We start from the raw sequence: 23,768 nt of genomic DNA, 5'->3' as shown, positions 1-23,768 counted from the left end.
GAGGGGGCTGCTACACACAGAAGGCATTTTATCTTAATACATAGAATGCATTAAGATAGAAAAAACTTCTGCCTTTACAACCACTTAAGGTGAATAAATAAAAAGGGATATGCAAAAGCCTGCCAATTGGCCTTGAAAATTGGCCAAAAATAAAAACAAATATCAGAATGGGCTTCCATAGACTTCAAAGGGCTGTGGGTGCTATGTTCAGGGTTGAAGAATATGTTCAATTGGTTGGCGAATATCCAGCGAACCAAACTGCTCAGTCTGCTCATGACTTCTAGAGGCCACACTTTGCACGAAGTGCCTTAATGCAGCAGTGTGCCTTAACATACTGTATATTTGCTAATATATGCAACAAAAACTTCAGTTGAAACAGTTTAGGCTTTCTTTTTTGTGCTATATACAGCAGGGCTAAAGTTTGTCGCCATTTCACGGGCGCACGCAAATTTAAGGTTTGACATGTTGGATATTTATTAACTTCGGCTTTTATATTTTACAAAAAAAAAAACAATTGAGTACTTTATTCCATTTTTGTGCCCCCAAAAACTAACTCTAATGTGTTTTTTAATGACATTTTGTGTTTCCTAGACCTTTGCAGTAATATCGCGTGACATAAAAAATTGAAACTACCACTATTTTATTCTCTAGGGTGTCTGCTTTCAGAAATAGTTTTTAGGCCAAAACATAGAGAAGCCAAGCCCCGGTAATAAAATAAAACTAGAGACCAGTGGAGGGCTTTCTTGAACAAAGGTAATATCAGGCATTTTGTGGTGTTATGAGAGAACAACCTGCTCTACCATCCTTGACCCACTTCTGAATATGCTAGATTCATGACTGTCATCCTGGTTCTCTGACTTAATGCAGGGAAAAGTGGCAGTGTCTCTGGAAAGGGCATCCCCTGAACCCGATATATCATCTTACCTGTGCTCCCTCTTGTTCTTCTGTAGCTGGTGCTTAGATCAGCTGTATTAGCGAGCCATGCGAATGGCAATGTGACCCCCCCCCCCCAGTCTTGTGACATTGCTTGGGCTTAGTAATTGGCTGTTGGCCCTGCACCGTCACAGGGGAACATGTCACATGCTGCTCCACACCCAGAAGTGTTGTGTAGTGTTACCATCTACAGCAAATCAAGGAGGTGCAGTGAGCGTAGGCAAGGTAAGTATATAGGGGTCAAGTCATTCCCTTTTCAGAAACACTGTCACTTTGTCCTGCATGGGCAAGGAAACAGGCACAGCAAGGGCACCGACCTAAGGAAGTGTTGGGGCATGTCTGTCTCATTTGCCTTATTTGCATATTTTCATTGTTTATTAAACTTACATTTAATTTGCTGGGTAGGGCATGTCCTATCGTTTTAGAGATTCATATTTAACATATTGATGTATTCTTTTGCATACCTCCCAACTTTTTGAGATGGGAATGAGGGACACCTATTAGCAAAAACATAAGGCACACTCCCTGCCACGCCCCCTTAAAGGAGAATTCTACAAAAACGTGCTTTTTTTACTACTACTATCCCTTTATACTGTTTTTTTAAAGCAATTTAGAAATTGGATGAAAGGTTTAGCACCGGGAAACACTTTTTGACAGATAAAAAGTGCATTTTATATAAAACTATATAGATCAGACCAAAATGAGGGACGAATAAGGAGGAAAGAGGGACAGAGTGACTTTGTTCCAAATCAGGGACAGTCCCTCGAAATCAGGTACAGTTGGGAGCTATGCTTTTGTATCATTGTTATAGTTCCTGCATGCACTTTCTATTTTGTGGCGGAAGGCATTTAGAAATCAATCATTATCATCATCATTATCAGGTTAAATAATTTTCTTAATTAGACTAGCCATATATTGACATAACTATTATTCATTATTATTAATTATAATATTCATCATTATTCAAATTATATATTTATTAAAACTGAGTGCTGAGTACACTGAGGTCATTCAGTACCTGAACACACAACTTTTTCATGCTGACTTTAATTTGTCTGGGAACACATTAGGTGAAAATATTGCTCCTGTTATGCTCAGGAAAAGGAAATAATGACTGAAGAAATCTCCACTAAAACCAACTTCTGTCAAAAATGACAGCATAACGTAACACGATAGTCATTTGTGATCATTCCTGTTCCCCCCAGAATAAGCAATGAGTTCTACATAAGAGCTCCAATAAGTACTGTATGTATCTACAATGCAGCCTATTATAACACCATAGTCATTTCCAATTGTTCTCTCCATGGAAGAAGCAATGGATTCTACATTAAAATGTTGCCAAGTACTGTTTGTATCTAAACTGCAGTATATTATAGCACTATAACATTTTGATTTCCATGTCCCTTAACAGTCCACAGCCCATGCTAGGTTTGCATTTTTTAGTTCTCCCAGCAGTTCTCCTCTGCCCAATTTTTTGATACATTGTAAAGTAAGGTTAAGTTGTTATTTAAAGTGTTACTAAACCCACAACAGTAAAATCAGTCTGCGGAGCCTAAGGGGTTAATCCTATGCATTGTGTAAAAAGGCTGTTTGATCCTGTCTGCACAGATCCTCCCTTCCTTCCACTGTCCCCTGATAATTTCCTGATAACACAGAGTCTATGGAGTCAGGCTGCACATGCTCAGTTTGGTGTGTATTGCTAGAGAGGTTTTGTTTTTTTTCTTGTGAGAGTGCATGTGATCAGCACAGGGCCAATCAGCACTGTCCAGACAGAGGTTCAGGGGTTCTGCATCCTCATCAGAAAACTCCTCCTACAAGCTTTAACCAGTGCTTGGCTGGACACTGATAGAAGTCACACGACTGCTCTAACTGAGAAAGGGTATTTAGCAGTTTATATTTACTAAAATAATTGCATTTCCATGTTCTGTGTACTGTGGAGACCAGATGTAATGAATGCAGGCTCCGGGGTTTAGAAACACTTTAAACAATAGAGCAGTAAACAATAAAGTGTTCCTTTAGCGTTAAGAGGTGTAGGAGCTGCAAAACTATCATTTACCTATATAGCCTGTACTTTATTCAGAATCACTTTTGCAACAATAGAACAGAAAAGTAATATAAATTGCAATTTCCCCCTCTCTCAACTGTTCTTTAATCAATTCTTACCATCGCCTGGAGTGCAGCCCACCTATTTAAATACTTACCTTTCTTCTCAATCCAACGTTCTTTATCATGTGGTCCATCCCTTTCCGCAAAAATGTCCCCTCCAGTTCTTCAGATTAACACGCATACACACCATAGTTACATTTATTCCTAGAGATATGCTGTATTCATGGTGGCCTCCAGCAGTTCAGCAGACCATGGCTTACCCATATGAATAAGGAGAGCAATGTTGTCTGGAAGCACTAAGAAGTGGATGTTTTCACTGAAAAGGCTGTGCTGTGCCACGCAGGGCCACACAGATAAAATTGACGGATCAAAGAGGAACGTATACAAGTATGTATGTAAGAATATGGAAACCCTTTCAATTAATTTCTCTAATTTGCTACATTTTGGTAAAAATACACATTTGAAAAGCATTTTGTTTCATCTGTTTAATTTGTGCAAATACCTGTTGATCCTGCAGACTGTCCTGTGCACTCTGCAGTATCATCTTAAACCTCCTTATCAACCCTACCCAGGTTAACTATGTAAACTACAGAACACCTCCTCCATGTTAGGGGGATAAAAGGAGGTGTTCTGTAGTCATAACACATTTCCCAGGATGACAACTCTGCTTACCTATAGATGCAGTACAGTGAGTGAGAATTGTCATCCTAGGAAAGGACATATAACCAGGGAAGGATAAAGGAAAAAAAGTTTGAAAAAAAGGCAAACTAATGCAGCCACCTCATGTAAGGACTGTGCAAGTTGCAATATATTAAATGTTTTTCTCTTGGGTGTAGATATACTTTAAAGTGGTTGTAAAGACATAGGTTTTTTTTTTTTTTTAACCTTAATGCATTCTCTGCATTAAGGTAAAAAACCTTCTGTGATCACCTACCACCCCCACCCAAATACTTACCCATCCTTACGAGTCCTATTTCGATCCAGCACTGTGCCCAAGAGTAGCAGCACTGCTCTCTTTCTTCTCGCAGGGCTCCCGCTGCTGTCAATCAACTCCTGTGGGGAGGCAGCGTGGATGAGGTCAAGCAGCACTATTTGTGCCAATAGACGCACACAGCCTGGCTTGGGATCAAGCCTGGATGAGTGCCCCCATAACAAGTGGCTTGCTATGGGGGCACACGGAAGGGAGGAGGAGCCGAGATTACCAATGGGTGACACCTGAAGAGGAGGGATTTGCACAGAGCAGGTAAGTATAACATGTTTGTTATTTTAGAGAAAAAAAATCAGAAGCTTTACAATCACTTTAAAGTGTAAATTCACCTTTACAGTGAAATCTGTAAGGTGACCAACACTGGACCCCCTCCCTATCCCCCTCGGTCCCACTGTACCAGATTGCAGTGATCCCCTGCTGTCAGACACCAAAAAGTTGCTTCATCGGTCCGGGGACTTGAAATCCCAGCAGCTTTCTCCCCTCTCCTCAGTGTACTGACAGTTTGGGCTAGATGGCTTCTGATTGGTCAGCGCCATCCATGTGGTGGTGCTGACCAATTAGAATCCCTGTAGTCGGTACTGGCTAAGCAATACGGAGACGAGATAAGGGTTTCAAATCCCTGGACCAGTGAAGCAGCTTTTTGGTGTTTGATGGCAGAGCGAGACCGGGTGGGATGTCCAGTGTAAGGTCACCTTACAGATTTTCTGTAAAGGTGAACTTACACTTTAAGCAGGGTATTTGGGAGCTAAGAGCTTCACATTTCTATATTATCAGTGCTGTAAGAGCCAATGTCAGGAGACAGAATATTATAAAGTGATTTTAACTGCTCTTTTACTGAAGCCTATATATACATTATCAGTTAGATGTGTGTTCTTCTTTATGTGGACGTGGATTTGATCATGCTGTAAATCTCTGTAACTATTTTGGCATAGTGTTCTCATTATGATTCACTACTTCGCATTGCTCATTCACTACACTTCCTTCCATCTTTAATGATGCTAGGTTAGTTGCACTGCTGATAAAAACAGAATGGTGTAAAGAAAGTATTATATCATCAAATCCTGTAAATTACAAGCAGCAATGTTTCAGTGTAATAGGACGGTTATGATGTCATTTTGCAAATGATCAGATATAATTTGCAATTCCTGTTTAATAAGATGTAGCTTAGAAATAAGACATGCCTTGTAAATGTTCCTACCTAACAATTTCCTTTGAGCGTGCACTGCGTCCTGTAACATTACAAAAGTTCCAGGATATAATTAGTGACTACTTCCTTTTTTCTCGTAAGCCACAATCAAACTACCATGCAAACTAAAAGAAAAAAAGTAAAACTAGCTCTATACTTGTTTCCCCTGAAAGGTACACAGTTCATTGTCCAACATTCCCATTTATTAAGTAACAATGAGACATGTTAGGTATAGGAAAATCACTGATACTTAAAGCATAGCTCCCAACTGTCCCTGATTTAGAGGGACTGTCCCTGATTTAGAAAAAAGTCCCTCTGTCCCTCTTTCCTCCTCATTTGTCCCTCATTTTGGTCTGATCTAAATCATTGCATATAAAATGCACTTTTTATCTTTCAAAAAGTGTTCCCCAGTGCTAAACCTTTTATCCAATTTCTAAATTGCTGCATTTTTACATTTCAAAAGCCAGTATAAATGAATAGTAGTGGTAAAAAAGGCACTCATGGGTTTAACTATTTTTTCTTTTTTTTATAATTCTCTTTTAAGGAGCGTGGCAGGGGGTGTGTCCTATGACTTTTGCTGATAGGTGTCCCTCGTTCCCATCTCAAAGAGTTGGGAGGTATGCCTAAAGCTGAAATTTATTCTGCTTATATTATGCCTTCCCTGGTTCCTCCTTTCCCTTTTTTATCAACATGCTAATTACATTTTTAAATAAATCCTTTCTGTTTTCATTACAAACTTTATTTTAGATCCAGTGACATCACCGCTGAATCTCTGTGCTTCTCTATACAATGCAAGCAGATCACGGCTGATGAGAGGGCCTGCAGGGTGCAAAACATACAGTAGCTTTCGGAAAACATCACAAAATCCTCACTCAGTACTCCACTCAAGAGTCCTCAGCCCTGATCCAAGCTGTGGGCTGGCCCTTGGAAGGAGTTCTGTAATTATCCAAATTGCCTTAAAGTGGTTGTAAAGGCAGAAGGTTGTTTTATCTTAATGCATTCTATGCAATCTTTGCATCATGACCAGGCCATTTATTGCAATACAGCACTGCATTACTTTAACTAACAGTTACGTGGTTGTGCAACGCTGTACCCCAAAAAAATGTATGTCTTTTTTTTCCCACAAATAGAGCTTTCTTTTGGTGGTATTTGATCACCTCTGCGGTTTTTTTTTTTGCGCTATAAACAAACAAAAAACAAAAATGCATTTTTTTACTTTCTGCTAGAAAACAAATAAAAAATAAAAAAAATTTAATTTCTTCATCAATTTAGGCCACTATGTATTCTGCTACATATTTTTGTATGCTATGCATACTAGATCATTATGCCTTTGTCTTGCAGGGTTCTTTTTGTAGTGGGTTTACAACCACTTTAACATCAGGGTTGCTCGAAGGGTTAATTAACTGTAACACAGGAACACAGGATCCATGCCTACTATACTGACAGAATGGCGATCTGCATTGTTTACATAGGCAGAACACTACTCTCCCTCTGTACCGAAGGATCAGCAGGTGCCAGCAGACATACGAGCCCCAGACTGAGAAGTGTCGGATTACGTACTAGGTATGTGATTCGGCGCAGTCGTGCCACTTTGCTGCCGTATATCTAAGTTATACGGTATGGTTGAAGGTAAGTCTGAAATTCAGCTTTAAAAATAAACATTGAAAATGTGTCAGGCCAGTGGTTCTCAGCCCTCCAAGGACCAACTGGGGACGTCATAAAGTGGTAATAAAACATGCTATGATTATTCAGCTACAGTAGGTGACCGCGATATTGTGTCAATTTCGCCGCTGTTATTGGCGATATTTGACACCTGCGAGCCCCGTCGCGGGAGCCAGTGCCTAGATGGCTCGCTCATCGGGAAAGGAAAACTGTTTTTTCCTTTCGCGATGAGTGACAGGCAGTGTTGACAGCTGTCTGGTATGAATCATGAGGGGGGACGCCGCGCCAAATTTTAAATAAAAAACCGGCGTGGGTTCCCCTTTGGTCTGGTATGGATTTTAAGGGGAACCCCCTACGCCAAAATCCATACCAGACCCTTATCCGAGCACGAGCGAGCGCCCCCCCCAAACCGTACCAGGCCGCATGCCCTCAACATGGGGGGGTGGGCGCTTTGGGGAAGGGGGGCGCCCTGCGGGCCCCCCCACCCCAAAGCACCTTGTCCCCATGTTGATGAGGACAAGGGCCTCTTTCCGACAACCCTGGCCATTGGTTGTCGGGGTCTGCGGGCGGAGGGCTTATCGGAATCCGGGAGCCCCCTTTAACAGATCCCGGCCCCCCACCCTATGTGAAGGAGTATGGGGTACATTGTATTATTAGGCAGCTCCGGGGGTCTTCTTCCGACTTCAGGGTCTTCTTTCAACTTCGGGGGTCTTCTTCTGACTTCGGGGGTCTTCTTCCGACTTCTCCGCTCTCTGGCCTCTTCTCCCGGTGTCCGCTTTTTCTCCCGCTCTCCGGCCTCTTCTCCCAGTGTCCGGTTCTTCTGCCAGGCTCCTCCGCTATCTTCTGCTGTTCTTTTGCTAGCGGTGGCCCGGTCCTCGCCGTCTTGTTCCTTCTTCTCTTCTTCCGATGTTGACACAACGCTGTCTCCCACTGTAATGATGTGTGCGAGGTGCGGGGCGACTCATAAAGGCATGGGGCATGGTCACCAGGCGCTGTCACCCGGTGACCCCGCCCCTATGATGTCACAGTCCCGGGGCATGATGGAACTGTGACATCATAAGGGGCGGGGTCACTGAGTGACAGCGCCCGGTGACCACACCCCATGCCTATATAAGTGATCGTGCACTGCTCACACAGCATAACAGCAGGAGACAGCTTTGTGTCAACATCGGAAGAAGAGAAGAAGAAACAAGACGGCGAAGACTGGGCCACCGCCAGCAAAAGAGCGGCAGAAGATAGCGGAGGAGCCCGGCAGAAGAACCAGACATCGGTAGAAGAGGCTGGAGAGCGGGAGAAGAAGCGGACACTGGGAGAAGAGGCCGGAGTGGAGAAGTTGGAAGAAAACCCCTGAAGTCGGAAGAAGACCCCGAAGTCGGAAGAAGACCCCTGGAGCTGCTGAATAAATTACTTTTAAAACCTGTGTAGTGTGTTTTTTTAATTGACACTTTTTCCCCCAGGTGAATGGGTAGGGGTACAATGTACCCCATACTCATTCACATAGGGTGGGGGGCCGGGATCTGGGGGCCCCCTTATTAAAGGGGGCTCCCGGATTCCGATAAGCCCTCCGCTCGCAGACCCCGACAACCAATGGCCAGGGTTGTCGGGAAGAGGCCCTTGTCCTCATCAACATGGGGACCAGGTGCTTTGGGGTGGGGGGCCCGCAGGGTGCCCCCCCTTCCCCAAAGCGACCACCCCCCCATGTTGAGGGCAAGCGGTCTGGTACGGTTCAGGAGGGGGGCGCTCGCTCGTCCCCACCAACTTTCCTGACCGGCCGGGCTGCGTGCTCGGATAAGGGTCTGCTATGGATTTTGGGGGGACCCCCACGCCGATTTTTCAGTGTAGGGGTTCCCCTTAAAATTCATACCTAAGGGTCTGGTATGCCCCTGGGGGGGGGAACCCACGCCGTTTTTTATTTGAAATTTGGTGTGGCGTTCCCCCTCATGATTCATACCAGACAGCTGTCAGCACTGCCTGTCACTCATCGCTTTCCCGATGAGCGAGCCAGAGCGACATGCACAGTACCCTGTCGCCGAGAACCAGCGCGATGGGATCGCGCTGGAAACACAATCTCGCAGTCAGGTACTGTATAATAGAAACTTTTGTAACATGTGCTTTGAATGTAAAAGTTTCTAATTTCTCATTTTTACCCAGGTTGATATGTTGACAGTTTGGTGGTTACAGCAGCAGGCAGTTTTACTTCTAAAGCAGGGGTACCTAACCTTTTGAAGAGCGAGGGCCACTTAAGCGACTTGGTACCCGGTCGCGGGCCACTTAAGCGACTTGGTAGCCAGTCGCGGGCCACAATGAATGGAGCGGGCGGATGACAGGCCCATGTCCACTATCCATATGCAGAGCAGACACAGACGCAGTGCGGGTTAGCTGCACTTTACCACAGACTTATATTATATTTTGCAGATGTATTGCACTTTCTGAAAGTGCACCAAACACGCAGGTAATAACAGAAGTCTGTGGCTCAGTGCAGGTAACCCGCAGGTGCACCTGGGGATCAGTTTGAAAGCAGCCCGGTAATCACTGCAGAACAGATATGCCCAAATATATACTGTGATTTTAGTAATAAACTTACCTTTAATAACAGTCTTCCATTCAGGTATCACGGGCTGTTACTGTCCCAGTCAGAGCGCATTTGGTATCATTCCATCTGTGACAGGAGCCAGGTCTATACAGGCAGCATTGGCTTATGCAGCTCTTCTCCGCAGCCATTTGTTTCCTCTACTGCCGGCTTCATTCACAACACTGATGCTCTGGGATGGCAACCTGCGATCTATGCTTGCCATCCCAGAATGGGAGGTCGCGGGCCACATTAGAGGGCTCCGCGGGCCACTGGTTGGGCACCCCTGTTCTAAAGTGACCCTTTACCTAAGATTTTACATAAGCCTTTTTTAACCTATCAAGTTCGAAATAACATTAACATTAATGTGAGGTGTAAGTAACTCTGATTGTCTAAAATAAGATAAAAATATATGTAAAGCCGAAACGTTTTTGTTTTACTTGTGGATAGTACAGGGAATGGTTATGAGCCCATTTTATCTATAGCTGTCTGTGTCCTGTCAGAGAGATGTCCCTTCACTTCCTATTCAAGAAAGACAGCAAGAAGTAAGAGGAGATCACTCCAAAGTTTAGGGATATCCCCTCTTAGCTTTCATCAAAAAAAGGTTTTCCCATTAGAAAAAGAAATCACTTTTCCCCTGTTCCCGTGGCCTCTTAAAAATCACTACCCTCCCCCTTGCCCCACCTCTCTCTCTAGGACCTTCCTACTGTGGACATCCTTCATTCTCTTCCCTTCTTTTTTATTTCCTTGTTGCAGATGGTTGTTGTTGATTCAGACTAGATGTCTTAATTTGCTAATTGTAATTGGAAATATTACCTGACTCATCGATAACTACTGTACTCTAACTTACAGGCTACAAGTTTTGTTTTTTATTATGCGATTTATACTGTTGAATGCATATACATTCTTGGTAGCTACATTCAAGCTGTCTACCGTCTTCTTGGTAAGTTCAACAAGTTCTCATATGCCATGTTTTTTAGCTTATTTTTTGTATTTTTGTCAATAAAAATCTATTAAAAGTGAAAAATGTTGTATTCCCAACCACCTTCTGTATCAGAGGCAATTTCACCAGTGAGGCTGATTTTCCTCAGCAATAATACCCATGCCTAATGTATTCAAAACTAAAATATATATATATATAAATGTTGATGTTACATGTATGCTTTTGCTTCCTCCTCTACTATTACATAGTACAACTATTTTTTAATTCTTCGTTAATTCTTTATTTTAGCTCATTTGAAATACCTACAATCTATGGCAGGGGTAGGCAACCTTTTGAGCACAGTGTACCGAAATATATTTTCAAAGAAATTGAGAGTGCTGATTTTATAACAAAAAAATGTCAACTTCACACTCTCAATCACAACAAGGATTTTTTATAAAGTAAATGCTGTAAACTACTTGAGTAGTAGTGAGAAATTAACATCCTGCACTCATGCCTCAGATCAGTCTCAATTCCTGCAACTCCACACTTTAGATCAGCCCCAATTCATGCACCTTCACACCTCAGATCACTGTCCCACCTGCAAATCTGTTTCACGACTGTAACCCACTGCACATCTGTTTCACCACTGTAACCCCCTGCACATCTGCCCCACCACTGTACCATCCTGCTCATCACTGTACCACCCTGCACATCTGCCCCACTTCTATACCCCCTGCTCATCTGTCCCACCACTGCAACCCCCTGCTCATCTGCCCCACCACTGTAACCCCCTTTCTCATCTGCCCCACCAATGTACCTCCTGCACATCTGCCCCACCACTGTACCCCCTGCACATCTGTACCACCTCTGTTCCATCTGCTCATCTGTCCCACCAATGTACCTCCTTTCTCCTCAGCCCCAACCACTGTACCCCCCTGTACATCTGCCCCACCTGCTCTTCTGCCAAACCACTGTAACTCCCTGCTCATCTGTCCCACCAATGCACCTCCTTTCACATCTGTCCCACCGCTGAACCCCCTTCTCATCTGCCCCAACACTGAACCCCCCCTCGCTCATCTGCTCCATCAATGTACCCATTTTCTCATCTGCCCCACCACTGTACCTCCCTGCACATCTGCTCCACTGACGTATCCCCGTGCTCTTCTATCTCACTACTGAATCACCTTCTCATCTGTCCTAACACTGAACCCATCTGCTCATCTGCCCCACCACTGTAACCCGCTTTCTCATCTGCCTCACCAATGTACCTCCTGCACATTTGTCTTACCTCTGTACCCCCTGCTCTTCTGCCCCATCTCTGTTCTCCCTGCTCATCTGTCCCACCAATGCACCTCCTTTCACATCTGCCCCACTGCTCGATCCCCCCCTTCTCATCTGCCCCAACACTGAACCCCCTTCTCATTTGGCCCAACACTGAACCCCCTTGCTCATCTGCCCCAACACTGGACCCCCCTGCTCATCCGCCCTACCAATGTACCCCCTTGCTCTTCTGTCCCACCAATGTAACTCTGCTGCTCATCTGCCCCATTAATGTACCCCTTTTCTCATCTGCCCCACCATTGTACCTCCCTGCACATCTGCTCCACTGACGTATCCCCATGCTCTTCTGTCTCACTACTGAATCACCTTCTCATCTGTCCTAACACTGAACCCATCTGCTCATCTGCCCCACCACTGTAACCCGCTTTCTCATCTGCCTCACCAATGTACCTCCTGCACATTTGTCTCACCTCTGTACTCCCTGCTCTTCTGCCCCACCTCTGTTCCCCCTGCTCATCTGTCCCACTAATAAACCTCCTTTCACATCTGCCCCACTGCTCTACAACCCCATCTCATCTGCCCCAACACTGAACCCCCTTCTCATCTGCCCCAACACTGAACCCCCTCCGGCTCATCTGTCCCACCACTGTAACCCCCTTCTCATTTGGCCCAACACTGAACCCCCTTGCTCATCTGCCCCATCACTGTACCCCCCAGCTCTTCTGTTCCACTGCTGTAGCACCTTCTCATCTCTTCCACCACTGTACCTCCCTGCACATCTGCCCCACCGCTGTACCTCCTGCTCTTCTGTCCCACCTCTGAACCCCCCCTGCTCATTTTCCCCACCGTTGTACCCTCCTGCTCATCTGTTCCACCGCTGTACCCTCTTCTCATCTATGATATGCGTGATATGCAGATTGGTGAAAAAGAAGCAGAGATGAGACACATCTACCTGTCCTGGCACACTCATCCTACTGATCCACCTCTCGTATCCAGCTCACGTGCATGTGATGTACAGTATCTCACAAAAGTGAGTACACCCCTCACATTTTAGTAAATATTTTATTCTATCTTTTCATGTGACAACACTGAAGAAATGACACTTTGCTACAATGTAAAGTAGTGAGTGTACAGCTTGTATAACAGTGTACATTTGCTGTCCCCTCAAAATAACTCAACACACAGCCATTAATGTCTAAACTGCTGCCAACAAAAGTAAGTACACACCTAAGTGAAAATGTCCACATTGGGCCCAAAGTGTCAATATTTTGTGTGGCCACCATTATTTTCCAGCACTGCCTTAACCCTCTTGGGCATGGAGTTCACCAGAGCTTCACAGGTTGCCACTGGAGTCCTCTTCCACTCCTCCATGGCAACATTACAGAGCTGGTGGATGTTAAAGACCTTGCGCTCCTCCACCATCTGTTTGAGGATGCCCCACACATGCTCAATAGGGTTTAGGTCTGGAGACATTCTTGGCCAGTCCATCGCCTTTACCCTCAGCTTCTTTAGCAAAGCAGTGATCATCTTGGAGGTGTGTTTTGGGTCGTTATCATGTTGGAATACTGCCCTGCGGACCAGTCTCCGAAGGGAAGGGGATCATACTCTGCTTCAGTAGGTCACAGTACATGCTGGCATTCATGGTTCCTTCAATGAGCTGTAGCTCCCCAGTGCCTGCAGCACTCAGGTAGCCTCAGACCATGACACTCCCACCACCATGCTTGACTATAAGCAAGACACACTTGTCTTTGTACTCCTCACCTGGTTGCCACCACACACACTTGACACCATCTGAACCAAATAAGTTTATCTTGGTCTCATCAGACCACAGAACATGGTTAAGCAATCCATGTCCTTAGTCTGCTTGTCTTCAGTTTGTGGGCTTTCTTGTGCATCATCTTTAGAAGAGGCTTCCTTCTGGGATGACAGCCATGCAGACCAATTTGATGCAGTTTGAGGCATATAGTCTGAGTACTGACAGGCTGACCCCCCACCCCTTCAACCTCTGCAGCAATGCTGACAGCACTCATACGTTTATTTCCTAAAGACAACCTCTGTATATGAAGCTGAGCACGTGCACTCAACTTCTTTGGTCAACCATGGCGAGGCCTGTTCTGAGTAGAACCTGTCCTGTTAAACTGTTGTATGGTCTTGGCCACCATGCTGCAGCTCAGTTTCAGGGTCTTGGCAATCTTCTTATAGCCTAGGCCATCTTTATGTAGAACCACAACTCTTTTTTTCAGATCCTCAGAGAGTCCTTTGCCATGAGGTGCCATGTTGAACTTCCAATGACCAGTAAGAGAGACTGAGAGCGATAACACCAAATTTAACACACCTGCTCCGCATTCACACCTGAGACATTGTAACACTAAAGAGTCACATGACACCGGGGAGGGAAAATGGCTAATTGGGCGCAATTTGGACATTTTCACTTAGGGGTGTACTCACTTTTGTTGCCAGTGGTTTAGACATTAATGGCTATGTGTTGAGTTATTTTGAAGGGACAGCAAATTTATACTGTTATACAAGCTGTATACTCGCTACTTTACATTGTAGCAAAGTGTCATTTCTTCAGTGTTGTCACATGAAAAGATATAATAAAATATTTACAAAAATGTGAGGGGTGTACTCACTTTTGTGAGATACTGTATGTGATGTCACATACAAGCATCTGGAATGGATGCACAATGATGAGCTCAGGTCAGGGGTATTTTCTGAAAGCAGTGGGCCTGTGTGCAGAATCATAAGTTGGGCCCCCACAGCTGAGAAAAAGTGTGCCGCAGCAAAAGTTGGGTTCCACTGATTGTGGTTTTATTAATCACAGTGAATTCTCTTCTTTCTGAGATTGGTGGTGGCAACTAAGCGAGTCATCTTCCTCCCAGATGGTGGATGGGGCTAGCAGGACTGTGATTGGCTTTAGCAGTGGCCAATGACAATCCTCCTCCTCCTGGAAACAGGGACCCCCCCCAAGCAGAACTGCACCCAATCTCTTCCCATCACAAAAGCTGACGATCGCAACTACAGCAAAGTTAGAGAACCAAACAATGTTTTCCATCTTTTACAATGTGTGGGGGCACAGTGCCTCCCCCTCAGTGCAGGTGCGGTGTGTGGAATTCTGAAATTGGAATGCATTAGTGTCTCACTGACATCTCCCTGCGCTGCTCTGCTGATGGGGAGGGAGTCGAGTGGCGGCAAAAGAGGCTTCGAGTGCCGGGGGTTGCGTACCCCTGTTCTATAGCCTCATGAGAAATTATTTTGGTGTATGAATAATAATACCGGACACATGGGACCACAATTTGAAATAGTTATAGACCACAGTGTAAACTTTTGACTCAACTTAGTTGCTGAGTCAGCTTGTCACTTTGTATAATGCACATTACTCTGCAACACAAGACCCAGCTGTTAATTTCGAATAGAAATGTATCTGAAACTATAAGTAAAGTACGTGAAGGCCTACCGGAAATAGGTTTCCAACAGAACACCACAGAGTGAAAGCTACAGTGCTCAACATAAACGAGTACTTGAAAAGTAAGATTTTAATCAATATCTCAATGAACACAAGAACAATTTCCAAAATTTTGAAAAAACTGCGTTTTATAGAACATTTGTTTAGCTCATTACTTGAAAGTAAGGTTAATAATATAAAACTTAGATTACAAAATCTTCAGTTTTACTCAAATTAGTTGATGTAAAAATGAATACACTCCACAACAAAAATTACTACTATCTATCTAATATTTTGTATGACCGCCATGATTTACGGACGGCACCCTACAGACAGCACCAAGTCGTCTAGGCATGAAATGAAATGAAGTTAGCGACATATTGCAACATCTATCTTTTTTCCACTCTTCAAGAACAACCTCTTTTAGAGCCTGGATGCTGGATAGAGAGAGTGATGCTCAACTTGTCTCTTCAGAATTCCCCATAGGTGTTTGATTGGGTTCAAATCAGGAGACATACTTGGCCACCAAATCACTTTCACCGTGTTCTTATTCAGAAATGCAACAGTGGCTTTAGATATGTGTTTTGGATCATTGTCATGTTGGAAAAGTGCACGACGACCCAGGGCACGGAGTGATGGTAGCATCTTCTCTTTCAATATAGAGCAGTGAATTCATGATACCATCAATGAAATGCAGCTCCCTGACACCAGCAGCATTTATGCAGCCCCACAGAAGGATACTGCCACCACCATGTTTCCCTGTAGGCACCATGCATTATGCTTTGTGCTCCTCGCCTTTGCGGCGCCATATAGTTTTGAAGCCATCAGTTCCAAAAAACATTTATCTTAGTCTAATCACTCCAGAGTACAGAGTGTCAGCAGTTTTCTTCTTTTTCAGCATGGGCCATGGCAAATTCTAGGGGTTTTTTTTGTACATTGGGCTTTAGGAGAGGCTTTCTTTGTGGATGACACCCATGCACTTTTGCTACGCCTGATAAGTAAAGCTTTGTTAATCTTCTTGTAGCCTTCACCTTTCTTGTGTAAAGAAATTATTTTCTTTCTGAGGCCTTGTGACATTTCTCTTCCATGTGGTGCCATTGCTGACAGTATGAAATGGGAAGGGATTAAGTAGCACCCTTTTATAATGAACTGTCTGCTGGACACCTGTTTAATGAATAATTAGACTCACCTGTAGTTGGATTCTTGTTAATTAGTATTTTGTTGTCTAAAATGTAGACTTTCATTGGGGTGTATTCATTTTTGCAAAGTGGTCTTGAATGAATTTGTTAGGAAAAATCCTTTTTCGTGTGTTAAAATTAACAAATCTTGGTTGCAATCAATGGCTCGCATTTGTGGGAGTCATTTGTAGTATAGTGTTCCATAGAAAATGTTGATTCTGAAAGTAAAGTAAAGGTTTTCTGACAAATCTGTTGAGGTGCACTAATTTATGCTAAGCACTGTATATCTGACAACTTAGTACAGAAGAATAAATACCAGTAACACTTTGGGGTCTTTATTTTGCACACCTGCTGTAGGTAACAACAGTAATGCCTAGAAAATTAGTAGAGCCTCTGTAGAAGTCTGCTAAGTGAGTTCTGGGGTCTGAGATCTGGGGTCTGAGATTTCATCCATCTAAGATTTTTATGGGTGAACTTTTTTGGCACAGGCATCAGGGCCGTTCATTCCAGATTTTGGCACAGCTATGGATAAATAATATTAGCAATGATAAAGTAAGTAGAAATTCCAAGAGGTTGATTACCAAGGAGTAAACTAAATTAGTTTTGAGTCCTAAGTTAGGTAAATGTTAATTTAGCTGTCAAAGCCCAAATTGTCATTTATGGGGAAGGTCACCCTCAGTAAATCTCCTAACTAGGTTTCAGTCTTCATTTTTTCATTTCTGCTTTTGTATTCCACACATTTTGCTGTTCCGCCCATACAGCTGGGTAACTTCGGGGCTGGATGACGCCCAGCATCATACTGCCTTCTTCTCAGTAGCTTAGACACCAAGGTCTTGCCTCCACTAGCCTAGATTGCTTTGACAGCAGCATCACAAGTGGGCATTAAATGGAACAGACTGTAACACCCACTCCCCTTGAGAGACATGTGTGCCTCTATGCAGCTGGAATGACAGGGAGCAGTGTTGCCAACCTACCAGATTGAAATTTACTGACACAACACCCAAAATTTACTGACACAGCCACGTTTTTACTGACATTTCCAAAAGTTACAAAATTACAGTTTTAAGTGCAAATTTGAGTGTTTAGGTTACAAACAAATACAATATGCAATTAGCAATATGATTTAATGTAGATAATAAGGCAAAAAACATATTTCTTATTTTATTTTCGATATAGTAAATAAGTAGCTCAGGGACAGGAGACAGGAGGGCAAGAAATTAGTTTGGGTGGCGCACACACATAAAATTGACTCTCACAGTGACACTGACAGCAGTGTGCAGCAGCACAGATGATGATGACACCTCACGTCCCCTCCTGAGTCACAGTCTCTCTCCAAGCCAAGTGGTCCCTCCAGTCCACTCCAGTCTAAACAGCACTGACGGTCCCGGTCCCAGCTCTGGCCGCTCTGCTTGGCTCCATTGCACTATGACATCACACGACATGCTCAGGCACCACCTCCGCCAGACCTGCCCGATCACACTGTAGCAGGCACTTGGATGGTCTCAGCCGGCTCCGGACCAAGCCGAGCATCACAGCCATATTTTTTACTGGCAACCTTTTACTTTTACTGGCATTTACTGGCAGGAGAAAATTGCCTGTTTTTTACTGGCTGCCAGTAAAAATACTGACAGTTGGCAACACTGACAGGGAGGTTCTTTCCTCCCTTATCATCACCCGATTTGCCTCTGTCAGACCTGAGCACACTACATCTCTCTTCAGAGCCCCTTCATAGTAGGGTGCACTTTTTGTTTAGTGTTGAAATCTGTAAAGAATTATCATCTTTGTGCCAAAAGTCAACATACTCTTGAAATATACACATATAATATCTATATTTGACTTACCTATTAAACACTCTTCACCTTGCTGTCTCCATCCAGGGCAACATGTAAAGCTTGAAGACCTGTTTATAAAACAGCAAGAAAAAGACATTTATTACCTTAATAATTAAAAAAAAACACAGTAGAAAATATAAACAAAATACACCATATAACAAATTTTCACTGAAAGAAAATGAACATTAAGCCTAGGTTCACACTGAGCTGCGGGAATGAAGCCGTGCGTGTTCAACTGAACTCGCACGATTTCACTCCTGCATGTTAGTCACGATTTCAGCCACGATTTTAGAGACATCTGTGCAAGTTTCTGCACAGATGTCAATGTAAATCGCAGCGCGAAATCGCAAAAGGTAGTACAGACTTTTTGAAATCGGTGCAGCGACACAGATGCGGTGTCACACCAACTGCCATTGACGGCAATTGCAGCCGATTTGACATGCGATTTGACATGTCAAATCGCATGTCAAAACACTCCAGTGTGAACCAGGGCTGAACCATATAAATATAATGATGCTGAGAGAGAAAGAAACTAAAACGGATTAAAAATGAGTAGGCATGGATTTTTATTATATTCCTTAAAAAGCAACTGTACAATCTATAACGTTAAATAGCATTATTCATTATCAGACTGGCAGATTGCAGGAACGGGTCAGGACTTCATGATGACCCAAGCCTCTCATTTTGGTCATGAATTACATTATTTTTTTAAATATATTTTGAATGTCAAATAATGATGATGGTGAGTATGAACCTTTCACCCCTTCACTTTACTTACTGATTGCAAAGGAGCATATTATTCCTAGCTGTATTTATTTTGCTCTACTTGCACACAAATAAATAAGAAAAAATTAATTTGAACAAAATACACTTTTTATTTAACTCAAGCTGAAGTAAAAGAAAAGGGCCTCACCAGTGCTGGGGCAAGGTCATCCAGTACCCAGGGCAAATAAGCCAAACTGTGACCCCACCCCCCCACCCCCCGTCATTATGTGCAAGCTTAGGGGATGCTACCCACAGCAGTCATCAGCTTGTCAAAATGCCTTGTATCAGAATGAGCTCGCTGGCGCCCCCATCCATACAGTAAACTGCTGTGTCCAGGGCAGCCGCCCCCTCCTGCTCACCCCTTGACCCAGCCCTGGGCCCCACTCCAACATAATGTCTTCAATGAAAATATGCATTCTCTAAATCTTACAGTAGTTACACCACTGATTTTGTGTTTTTGTGAAGTGTAACTAAGGTCAAATAAAACATTTTTAAAAGGTGTTGTTACCTGTTGATCCTGCCAGTGCATCCATTGTCATTTCAATTAAAAGCCAAGATGGCCAATAAAAGTTAAAAGGTCTGGAATAACCATATTACACTGACAGGCAGGCCCAAACTGGGACAAAAAACAGGCCCGGGCATTTTGGAATGAACAGCCCATGACATGTTAACCGGCCCCTTCTCCGCTCTTCACCCTGACGGTTCCCCCGGGAGAGGGGAGGGGGAACCCGGCAAAGGTGCGGGGGGTGAGGGGGACTGGGAAAGAGCACGGGGGGGGCAGAGAGCACAGGGAAGAACCTAGAGAACATGGGGTGGGGCAAGAGCACAGGGGGGCTAGAAAGCACTGTGGGGGAGGCGGAAAGCATGGGGGGTTGCCGGAGAGCACAGGGGAGAGGCAGAGAACACAGGGAGGAAGAGGAAAGCACAAGGTGGCCAGAGAGCACTGGGAGGTTGGAGAGCACAGGGGGAAGCAAAAACACGGGTGGGGCGGAGAGCACAGGGAGGGCAGGAGAGCAGGGGGGGGCAGAGAGCACAGGGGGCAGCAGAGAGCATGGGGGGAGGTGGAGAGCACAGGGGGGAGGCAGAGATCACTGGGGGGCTGGAGAGCACCGGGGGAGAGGCAGAGGGCACAGGGGGGCAGCAGAGAGCATGGCGGGAGGTGGAGAGCACAGGGGGGAAGTGGAGAGAACAGGGGGAGGTGGAGAACGCAGCGGGGCTGGAGAGCACTGGGGGGGCTGGAGAGCACTGGGGGGAGAGGCGGAGGGCACAGGGGGGCAGCGGAGAGCATGGGGGGAGTTGGAGAGCACAGGGGGCTGGAGAGCACTGGGAGGGGGGCTGGAGAGCACTGGGAGATAGGTGGAGAGCATAGGGGGAGGCAGAGAGCACTGGAGGGGCTGGAGAGCACTGGGGGGGGCTGGAGAGCAATGGGGGGAAGGCACAGGGGGGCAGCAGAGAGCACAGGGGGAGGCAGAGAGCACTGGGGGAGCTGGAGAGCACTAGGGTGGCTGGAGAGCATGGGGGGAGGTGGAGAGCATTGGGGGTTGCCAGAGAGCACAGGAGAGAGGCAGAGAACACAGGGAGGAAGAGGAGAGCACAAGGGGGCTTAAGAGCATGGGGGGGGTTGGCGAGCACAGGAGGTAGAGGGTTGGAGAGCACAAGGGGAAGCAAAAACACAGGGTGGGGCGGAGAGCACAGGGATGGCAGGAGAGCACGGGGGGCAGAGAGCATGGGGGGCGGGGAGCACAGGGGGACGTGGAGATCACTGGGGGGGGTGGAGAGCACTGGGGGAGAGGCAGAGGGCACAGGGGGGCAGCGAAGAGCATGGGGGGAGGTGGAGAGCACAGGGGGAGGTGGAGAGAACAGGGGTAAGGTGGAGAGCACAGGGGGGCTGTAGAGCACTGGGGGAGAGACGGAGTGCACGGGGGGCAGCGGAGAGCATGGGAGGAGATGGAGAGCACAGAGGGGAGGTGGAGAGCACATGGGGGAGGTGGAGAGCACTGGGGGGGGCTGGAGAGCACTGGGGGAGAGGTGGAGAGCACAGGGGGAGGCAGAGAGCACTGGAAGTGCTGGAGAGCAATGGGGGGTCTGGAGAGCATGGGGGGCAGAGGGCACAGGGGGCAGCGGAGAGCACAGGGGGAGGCAGAGAGCAATGGGGGGGCTGGAGAGCACTGGGGGGCTGGAGAGCACAGGGAGGGGAGGCTGGAGAGCACTAGGGGGGCTGGAGAGCATAGGGAGAGGTGGAGCGCACTGGGGGGGGGCTAGAGGGCACAGGGAGGGGGCTAGAGAGCACTGGGGGGTAGCAGGATAGGAGGAGCGGTGGGGGTGGCTGCATATAGAAGAACCATTCTCTCCATCTTCCTCCCGCAGTCTCTGAATGCCTGCGAGAGGGGGGGAGCAGAAGCAGGCATTCAGAGACTGCGGGAGGAGTGCCCGGTTTGCCCTATGGCCAATCTGGGCCTGCTGACAGGGGTGCTTACAATGTTAAAGCGGTATTAAACCCAAAACCAAAAATATATTATATTGTAGCTTACCAATCTTTAGATATGGTGGCTGCATCGGTTTTCTTTCTTTAATCTTTTTTTCCTTTATTTCCCCTGGTGATCAAGCCAGTAAAACACTTCCTGTTTTATGGCAGGGGTCTCCAAACTTTCTAAACAAAGGGCCAGTTGACTGTCATTTAGACTTAAGGGGGGCCGGACTGTGCACAGTTGGAGAAAACAATGCCCCATCTTTAGTATTAGGGGGAGAAATTGTTGGTGTTAGTGGAAGGAACTGTGCCCCATCGTTGGTGTCAGTGGGGGGAATAGTGCCCCATCGTTGGTGTCAGTGGGGGGAATAGTGCCCCATCGTTGGTGTCAGTGGGGGGAATAGTGCCCCATCGTTGGTGTCAGTGGGAGGAATAATGCCCCATCATTGGTGTCAGTGGGAGGAATAAGGCCTCAAGGGCCAGATAAAGGCAAGCAAAGGCCAGGCCTCAGTTAGGAGACCACTGTTTTAGAGTGTCTGCATTCTGGATGAGGTAACAAGGCAGACATGTTTGTAAGCAGCATTGTCATCTGGAGAGAGTGTAGTTTAAAGCTGTATTAAAACCGAAAACAAAAAATTTAATATATTGCAGTTTAACAGTCATTGGATGTGGTGGCTGCATTCGTTTTTTGAGGCTTTTTCCCCCTCTGTTTTCACCTGATTATCTGACCAGTAACATATCTCCTGTATTAGAGTCACCCCCTACTCTGGATGAAGGAGCTATGGAGACACTTTAAGACCCCTTTCACACCGAGCCGCCTATAGCCCTCGGGCTTTCACACTGGAGACAATGCTGCAGCTGTTTGAGAGCGGATTGCAGGCGCTATTTTTAACGCTATAGCGCCTGCAAAACGCCCTCGGTGTGAAAGGGGTCTAAGACAGCAGCATTGTCAGTGTGGGGGAAGGGGAGTGTTAGCCATACTAGAAGATTTAGATACACTAGCCAATTGAAGCCAAACTCCAGCTTACACTGCAGTTATACAAGCAATTACAGTAAAAAAAATTCCTTTTGATATAAAGGTTTTACATAAATAAATATAATCTGATCATTGTAAGCACCCCTGTCAGTGGTAAATGGTTTGTATTATCCCTGTAACTGCTACCTCTCCAGGAAAGATTGTTCTTTTGAAAAACAAAAGACTTACTGGCAGGATCACCAGCTGAAAATAAAGTAAAGAAAGTCTAAAAAAGAAAACAAATGCAGCCATCACATCTAAGAATTGGTAAGCTGACATTGTTTTGGGGTTAAATACTGCTATAAGACTAGCAGATTTAGATGGGCCTTACATACGTGGCTAACAAATTGAATCTGAACTCTGGCTAACACTCATAAGCAGTTACAGCTTTTTGGAGGTTTTACATAAACAAATAAAAGCTGACCATTGTAAGCATTTCTTTCAGTGGTAAATGGTTTATCTCAACCCTCTAAACTGCTACTTTTCCTGGAAAGCTTGGTCTGACTGGATCACCAGGTAAATATAAAGGAAAAAAACTAAAAACAGAAAACGAATGCAGCCACCATATGTAAGAATTGGTAAATTTGCAATTTAATATGTTTTGTTTTTGTGTTTAATACTACTTAAAGCTTTTATTTAATTTTTTTATATCTTTTTTTTTTCCAAAGAAAAAGACTGCTGCTGTATTTGCTTAAAATGTTAGCTGGAACTCAGCTTTAACTTGTTTGTCTTTAATTTTGAGTCCATTTAAAACAACATTCCCATCTAAGACTACCCTGTCCACAGGGTGGCAATCTTCATATAACTTCATTGTAGAACAAATGGCATTGCCACCCTACTACAGGAAGGGAGTCTGAGTGACAGACTGCATCATAGATGTCATTTTGGCCCATAATCAGCCTATGAACTTCCTATAAACTCTGGTCATTTCTTTTTTTTTTTAAGACAGAATACCAGGGTTGTATTTCTTGGCTGTGTTTTTCAGACATAAGTGAACTTTGCCTTAGTGTTCACTGTTTCACATCAGTTGAGCAAGTTCTCATGTGCCCATTCCATTGCGGACTGCTAACTAAACACTGTAGAACAGAAACATAAGGCACTGCCATGAGAACAAGCTGAAAAGAATGTACTGACGTATTCAATAAGGCAGAGAAAAGATCGATAAGTGTGAAGATTGTGGAAACTCATGACCACAAAATATATTTCAATTTACTGTAGTCAGGTTGGTTAAGAGGTAGTTTCTTTTTTATATTTTAAATTTGATAATTTTTATTTATATTCATACAAAATACATCACAATATACAATGTTCACGCAATATCATATTACTAAAATCACCACTATTAGATGTACATAAGAACCCCGTAACAAAAGTGCTCTATTATTGTTATAACCTTACTCCTTCCCTTTCTTCCCT

At 44.9% G+C, this 23,768-nt stretch overlaps 1 protein-coding gene across 1 annotated transcript in view; it reads right to left on the bottom strand.

Annotated features, from left to right (window-relative positions):
• Positions 1-23,768, bottom strand: part of SCARF2 (scavenger receptor class F member 2) — a 334,216-nt gene that overhangs the window by 198,584 nt on the left and 111,864 nt on the right. The window contains exon 2 of the mRNA XM_073629334.1: positions 18,115-18,173. Coding sequence (XP_073485435.1) covers positions 18,115-18,173 — 59 coding nt within the window. The remainder of the gene's footprint in view (positions 1-18,114; positions 18,174-23,768) is intronic.

Source organism: Aquarana catesbeiana, linkage group LG01 (genome assembly GCF_042186555.1).
Source record: "Aquarana catesbeiana isolate 2022-GZ linkage group LG01, ASM4218655v1, whole genome shotgun sequence".
NCBI classification, from domain to species: domain Eukaryota; kingdom Metazoa; phylum Chordata; class Amphibia; order Anura; family Ranidae; genus Aquarana; species Aquarana catesbeiana.
The sequence above is the reverse complement of the archived record's forward strand: the minus strand, read 5'-3'. Positions and strand labels throughout refer to the sequence as shown.